Consider the following 7,277-nt stretch of genomic DNA (forward strand, 5'->3'; position numbering starts at 1 on the left):
TTTACACATTACCGGCAATTATGCTTGGAAATAAATCATAGTTTCAATTTCCAAATGAAGAATGATGATTCAAACAAGAATAGGAGTATGATTACCAAACTGCATTCGGCAGATAAAACTGAGTTTTAGGCGAAGAGGGTGAGAGATAGAGATGCTGCAATGGAAAAAAAGTGGCCCTCCACCAAAAACTCAGAAGTTTTATTTTTCCCAAGAACGAGTACAAGGAAGGGAAATGCCGAATGGGCCTTTTGTATTCTTCTATCAGGCCAGACTGAACTCGTCTTGATTCTGATGTTATAGGTAACTATAGATATAAGTGCATTATGTTTAATTCAGAAGTAGTTCTGTTTTAAATGCCCTGAAGATGGGGGTTTGCAATATGCATTTTGGATTTCCAGAGAAATAAATAAATAAAATCATGTCAGTATCAGCGAAGGTATCTAAACTACCTCCATAACCATGTCGTAAGCACCAGATACATATTTTTTTTTATAAGATACCGAAGATTTACCAGATCAACGAAAATTTGAACTGTAACATAACCTAAACCATCACAAAGCTCAAACCATTAAAAGACGAGAGAAAATTTTGATCATTTGAGTATAAGCATGTCAGTATCTAGACCATGTCACCCAGCCGTTTGAAAATCCCCGAAATCATCATCTGGAATATCCTGTATAGTGTGATTTTCAGGAGAAATTTGATCTTTGGCATCTCCTTTTACTAATTCTTGAGGAGTCTCCTCAAGATTGAACTTTGGTGGCATGTTTGTTGGTAACTTCTGAACAGTAGCAGCAGGGGAGACCGGAGCTGGAGGAGGTGGCGGTGGTTTGATAGAAATTATGGGTTCTTTCTGTTTCCCCTTTTCCTCGGAGGGATTGTTCAGACCCTGCTCAAAAAATTTGGAATTCGCACTGCGACCACTTTTCTGTTGACACCAAAAGTGTGAAACTCGATCAAATACTGAAAATTCATAGCATCAATCTTCAACATAATTGACAGCAAATAGCAAAAGGCTTACGTTCTTTATTTGGAGTACAAGAGTCTCCCCATCTTTTAAACTGTAGTCTACCAAAGAAGTTTGCTGGTAATGCCGTTCCATCTCTTCTGCAGTTTTCTTTTTGTTCAAATATCTTTAAAACAATTTAGAAAAGAGTAGTTAATAAGGGAAACTCACAGCAATATGTACTAGAAATTCAACATTTGAAACCACCAAGATGTAGGTAAAGCAAAAGATAAACTCATAAAAGTTGCATATAGTAGATCGGAAGATACTTCATGTGGTCATGCAGGGCTGCCTGGAAATCATAAGCTTCTGTTCTTTCTCGAAATCCTATGCCAATGAAAGCATGCCGAAGTCGACCACCTGCAAGAATTCTGGATGAATGAGGCCCATACTCAAAAAAATAACTGGAAACGGAAGAAAGTAAAGAGGAAAGGCATTAAAGCAAAGATCATGGTATATCTTTGTTTTTTATGTTGGATCCTTTTTGGAGGACTAATGAAATAATTCCCTTGGAATACCATGGGAGGTTTCTTTTCCGTTTGGAAAGCCACCTTCCCAAGGTTTTTAATATTATTACAAGGAACCATATTAAAATATACTGGTGTTGCATGTCTAAATCTAATAAAAAGATGAGCCTTTTTGGTAGATAGTCTTCCGATAGGATGCTGGCTACACAATCCATATCCCATAATCCCATAGTCTTGTCATGTCATCAATGAAGAAAACTAAGAATTGCATGGACGCCTATTAATCAAGCAGCACGAAGACATGTCAAAACACCAGTACTCTCAAGCATGATTTCAATGTAGCACCCATACTTGGATTTCAGCATGTTAAGAGTTAATAATTCATTTTAAAAAAAAAAACAAATACATTTTTCATAATGTATAATGTTGCAATATATATAACACAAAAATATTACAAACATAATTTGATAAAATTATTAATATATTTATTTATATAATAATATATAATGAAAGTTTTAGCAATTAAAGATAGGTGAGAGTTTCCAACTTTAACAAAAAATCTCATGTTCAACATTACTTCTAAGAAAAAATGTTAAAAGGAACTTAAGGAAACATGAGGAAGAGTCCAGCGTAGAAAAATATAAAATATAAGCAAACAAGAAAAAATAATGAAGGGGACTCAATAAAGAAAAGAGAAAGATTACATGATATTAGTTTTTTAATATATAATTCAGGAAGAACTTGATGGGGACTCGATGAAGAATAGAGAAAGATTAAGCATTATTAATTATTTATTATATACTTTTGAATTTAGAAAATTTTGAGAGTCAAAATTTAAGGTTTTAAGAACAATTAATTTCTTTGTAAGATTTGCCAACAGCATGTAGCTCAGATGGCATGAGACCCAGCCTCTATAAAAGAGGTCTTGGGTTCGATCCCCCTCCCCAATCCCCAATATCAAAAAAAAAAAAAAAAAAAAAATTCTTTGTAAGATTTAGGGTTATGTTGTGAATTTAACCAAAACCCAAATGTAAATACTTTTAATATTTTCTAAAAACTAATTATTAGATATTTTTAGTAGTTAATTAAGGAGTTATTTTGGAATTTTTTATATGAACTTTAAAATCAACCAAGGTTTTCAAAACATTTGGAGTTTGGGGGGGCAGCAGTGGTCTCCCTTTTTCAAATATAACCAATTTTTCGATTGCATTTGAGTTTCAAACATAGTACAACGTCAGACTGGTTTGCTTTTTTAGTAATAGATGCTACTAGTACTGACCAAAAACTACATGTTTCGCATCTACAAATTCATTATACATTTCTACCATCAGTAGATGTAGTAATCCAAGTTTCAAAGAAATTGTCACCCATCCAGAATATTTTATTCGACTATTTTTGGAATTATATCCAACACAGCAGCACCTCTGGGTAAACTGGCTATGAGTCCACTTTAAAAAATGTGTTCATTGTTGAAAACACCCAGATCAGGAAAAGGCAGACTCCCAAGCAGAGTATCAAAAAAACAAAGCTTGAGTATTGATGAACATTGTGGTTACTTTACAATAGTTTACTACTGTGACAATTGGTAATCTTATCTTTTACCTCCTATTCTTTCATCTTAAAGATCTTAGGCTGGAGAGAGGGAAGGAAAATCTAGCTCCAATTTCGATTATGGATGAAAAATAGAGATTTAAATAATCATTTCAGGTATTGTAAGTGGTTAAACAAGTAAATAGAAATATAACTGTTCAGTAAAAGAGAAAAGGAATAAGAGATGGGTAAAGTAGCTCACCAATGTTCTCTTCAATGCGAAGAACAAAATATCTGCCAAAGAAACAATTATCATTTAGACATCCTCCAGATACTAAATTGCAATATGAACATTTAAACAATGTAAGTACAGAGTCCTTCAACATTTACAATCCAACAGTTTAGCTTTGACTCCAGCAAGAAATAGAATCAACCTGCTGCTATCAATTACAGGTTCTACTGGATGTGGTTCTCCATTTCGCAAAAATGCCCGAGCATATAATTCACCTATTATATACATATATAGCAGATTATTGTAGAACAAGTTTATGGATACTACTGAGATATATAACATACTGTTTGTTACTTACAGCAACTTAAAGATGATCTGACCTGTGGTCTTATCTTCAAGTCTGATAATGCACTCTTCTCCCTTGCTAATGACTTTCAGCAACCCGTCCCAAGCCCATTTGTTCACATCCCACTCATCAGCCCTGAAATGAACTTAGAAGATATAAACATTGATAACCACTTTCTGGTAATAGAATTTTCAGCAGTAAGCATTGCTAAAAATGACAGTTTATCTTCCATACTAGAAACTATAATGACTGGAAATAATCCACAGAATGATGAATACTAACTACTTTTCATTCTTATTTTCCAAGAGACTGCTGCATTGTCCCAGTCCCCAGGGGGGACCTTTCGTTTTCATGTACAATTTTGTTGAAGTGACTTCTGAATTGTAAAAAAGATGCTTCATGTACAGATTGACTGACACGGAATTTTACGAGGACAAAAACATCTCAGCAACTTAGAGAATAGGAGAAGGTATAAAAATAAGTAATTGGACACCTTATTGAGCTTAGAGAACAGTAGAAATGTCCATATGTCAACAATCTCAAATAAAATCAGGCATCTTATTTTAATAAGTTGAGAAATACCTGTAGGAAGCAGCAGATTTCCTTGGGGGTATCTGTGAAACAGGAAAAAAAAGAATACTTAAGAACAAGTTTAACGTAAGAAAAAACTTCAAAACCATGCATATCAAAACTTGAAAAGAAATTTCCAGTAAATTAATCGTCTTATGGAACTGAAAGGATTTTATCTACACAATCTTGGGTACAGCAACAAGATGATATTTGCTTCTTTGAAATCTATCTTAAATAATATAGAAGTGCCCGATTAGTGGGTGTAGTGAACTCATTAGAAATGACCTTAACAGTCTTTTAAGAAGCAACCTAACACCCTTAATCCTGCGTGATTCATAGAATAACTTAAACTGTGTTAATCTAGCAAACAACACTCAGAAACAAATAAAAGCTAAAGAATTGCATACGACCATATAATTTTCTAAATCCTTTTTCTTTTTAGATAACATCAAATACTTTCATAAATAAGAAGAGCATGGGCGTTCAGCCAAAACAACAGGCTAAATCCTTTGCTTTGAAAAGATGATATGCACATAACAAGCTCGTGTGCATATTTTCTTTGACATTACCCATCCACTGCCACTTATAATCATGCCAAAACTCATGATACTTAAAGAGAAGGTCAACCAGATATTTCTTGTACCCAATCCCAAACTCATGGCCACAACAGTTTCTTTAACACTTAAAACCTTTTTTCCACCAGAAAATAGTAAAAGCGTTCCACCAGAAAATAGTAAAAGCGAAACAGTTCGAACCACAATTTCATTAGTAGCAGTTATCATCATCATGAAAACTCAATGAATTATGAAAGTTGAATTGATTGCAAAGTAACCCACAAACGAAAATACACACAAAAAAATAACGTATATCTCCACAAATTATAAAAATGCTATCGATTGCAAAGAAACCCATTAGCAACACTAAAACACAAATTCAGCAACCTCACTAAATTTTGAAGGTTTTACTGAAATTCGAACAAAATAAATAAATAAATAAATAGATAAAAAAAAAAAAAAGTACCAGAAAACTCAATGCACAGGGAAAATGCTATTGATTTCAAACAAACCCACTAAGTGAATTACAACAGATATTCGAAAAGGGCAGATTTTTACTTACTATATACACGTAACATTCAGAAACTTGGAAGAGAACAAGCTCTATTGATTCTGTTTCTTCATTCTCATCCACGCTTTCTTCAACCTTAGAATTCTTCTCCTCCTTTTCCATGATTTCTTCAATCTTAGAATTCTCGTCCTTCTTTTCCATGATCTGGAAAGAGAGATTCAATTTGGCAGAAGATAAAGGGAATTGGGTCGGTGATTGGGGTCTTGAGCTAAACTTGGTAGACTGGATTGTAATTTGGTGAAATTCTTTCGGTTTTTTGGTGATCGATAGACTGAAAGGAAGGAGGAAGGTCGGTCTCAGTTTCCTTTCCAATCTCGGGACAGCAGCAGCTACCAGGGGAGTAGAATCTAAGCAGAGTCACCTTTAGAACCATACGATCAGAATACATTTTTTTATCAGATTCTTGAACCCAGTTGGAACGGTTGATCGAAAATACAAAAGGTCAAGCAAGTAGACGGTTTCGATGTAGTCAACATCGCGATTAGGTGGTCTGGTTTGCTTGGTTTGTGAGGAACGAATTCCATGGAATAGTTGGGAATGGATAAATGGAATGTCCACGATTCCACTGTGATGGTTGGGAGATTTTTTTTTTTTTTTTTTTAAATAACTTATATATATTTTCATTTCCATGAAACATGACAGTTGGCTTCCAGCCATTATAAGGTACTAGAAATAAGGATTAGAGTTTTGTTACATACAAGTAAAACTGCATAATAATATATATACTAATACTGATTAGTTTATATTTAAAATTTAAATTAGTATTATTTTCAATAAAATCTACTTTTTAATCAATCAAATTAAATTGATGCACATATTAATATGTAATTGTACTTGCAATTAAATTTTTTCCAAAAATTAACATTATCAATATCTATTGTCTCACTACAAAGCACAACTTCTTTTGCTAGTGTATCTGCTGCAATCTTAGCTTGACTTTTGAGATGTTTGATTTTCCATCTTGTATCAGAAACTATGTTGTGAATGTCCTCCAATAAGCATCCAAACTTCTCATGCTTGCCTTATTGCATTAACAACTAGATTAGAGTCACCTTCAAACATGACATTTTGTAAACCAAGTTCCTTGTAAAAGAAAGCAGGTAAAATTAGTTATCTTGCTTTTGCTACTGTAGGATGTGTACAAAATTTTAGTTGATGCATTAAACTTGCAATTACTTCTCTTTCTTGATCCCTTATCACTATTCCAACAACAATCTTATTGGCTTTAGGTTTGACAACAACATCCCAATTTACTTTAAGCCAATTTGTGATTTCTCATTTTTACGTATATTTTTATTAAAGAAGTATTTTAATTTAATTAAAATATTAGTTTTTTTATTTTAAATTATCGTTTTGAGTTTAAATTGCTGTGTAATTTATTTTAGTTTATTTTTTGATTTAAAATTTATGTTGTTAGTTTTTACTGGTTATTTATTATATTTTAGCTTGATATAGTGTTTAAATTATTTTATTCATTTTATAACTTTTAAAATTGTTTTCATCGAATCAATTTCTGGACTCAAGAGGTGAGGAGTGGACCTCATTTTTTTCCCTATCTTTTCTTTTTCTCTTTTCTTTTTCTTTCTCTTTTTTCTTTCTTTTTCTTTTCCTCCTCCGGTTTCCTCCTGTGCACATGACACTCTCTCTCTCCTCCATCTTTCGGCATTTTCTTCCACTACCCAGAACCACCACTTGCAGCCGCCATGACCTGCACCACCCACCCAGAAATCTTCCCCTCTGGTCAGTGCAGCTCCCCACCAAATTTCACCTCCATCTGAGCCACCGATAGCCGCCACAAGCTCCTTCAAGTCGCACGATTTTTGGACCATTTCGCCGTCATCGTTCCACCTCCAGCCACCACCTCTTCACCACATCATCACCTACCTCTTGCCGTCCTAAACCATTTATTTCCAGCTCCGATCTGTTTCCGGAGCAGCCCCAATGAGCTCATCTTCATTTTTACCGTTTTTCACTTCCACCACCATTTCCTCTGCCACCCAT

General features: G+C 34.0%; 1 protein-coding gene across 1 annotated transcript; it reads right to left on the minus strand.

The window, feature by feature from the left end:
- Nucleotides 1-436: 436 nt before the first annotated feature.
- On the minus strand, nt 437-5,773 carry LOC122304096 (uncharacterized protein At1g03900). The gene is made up of 8 exons (XM_043116141.1): nt 5,268-5,773; nt 4,164-4,195; nt 3,616-3,716; nt 3,438-3,510; nt 3,266-3,297; nt 1,276-1,366; nt 1,022-1,133; nt 437-928 (listed from the first exon to the last, which is right to left on the minus strand). The coding sequence occupies exons 1-8, from the start codon at nt 5,415-5,417 to the stop codon at nt 629-631; spliced, it is 891 nt and encodes a 296-aa protein (XP_042972075.1). The 5' UTR covers nt 5,418-5,773; the 3' UTR covers nt 437-628.
- Nucleotides 5,774-7,277: the final 1,504 nt, after the last annotated feature.

This window comes from Carya illinoinensis, chromosome 3 (genome assembly GCF_018687715.1).
Source record: "Carya illinoinensis cultivar Pawnee chromosome 3, C.illinoinensisPawnee_v1, whole genome shotgun sequence".
NCBI classification, from domain to species: domain Eukaryota; kingdom Viridiplantae; phylum Streptophyta; class Magnoliopsida; order Fagales; family Juglandaceae; genus Carya; species Carya illinoinensis.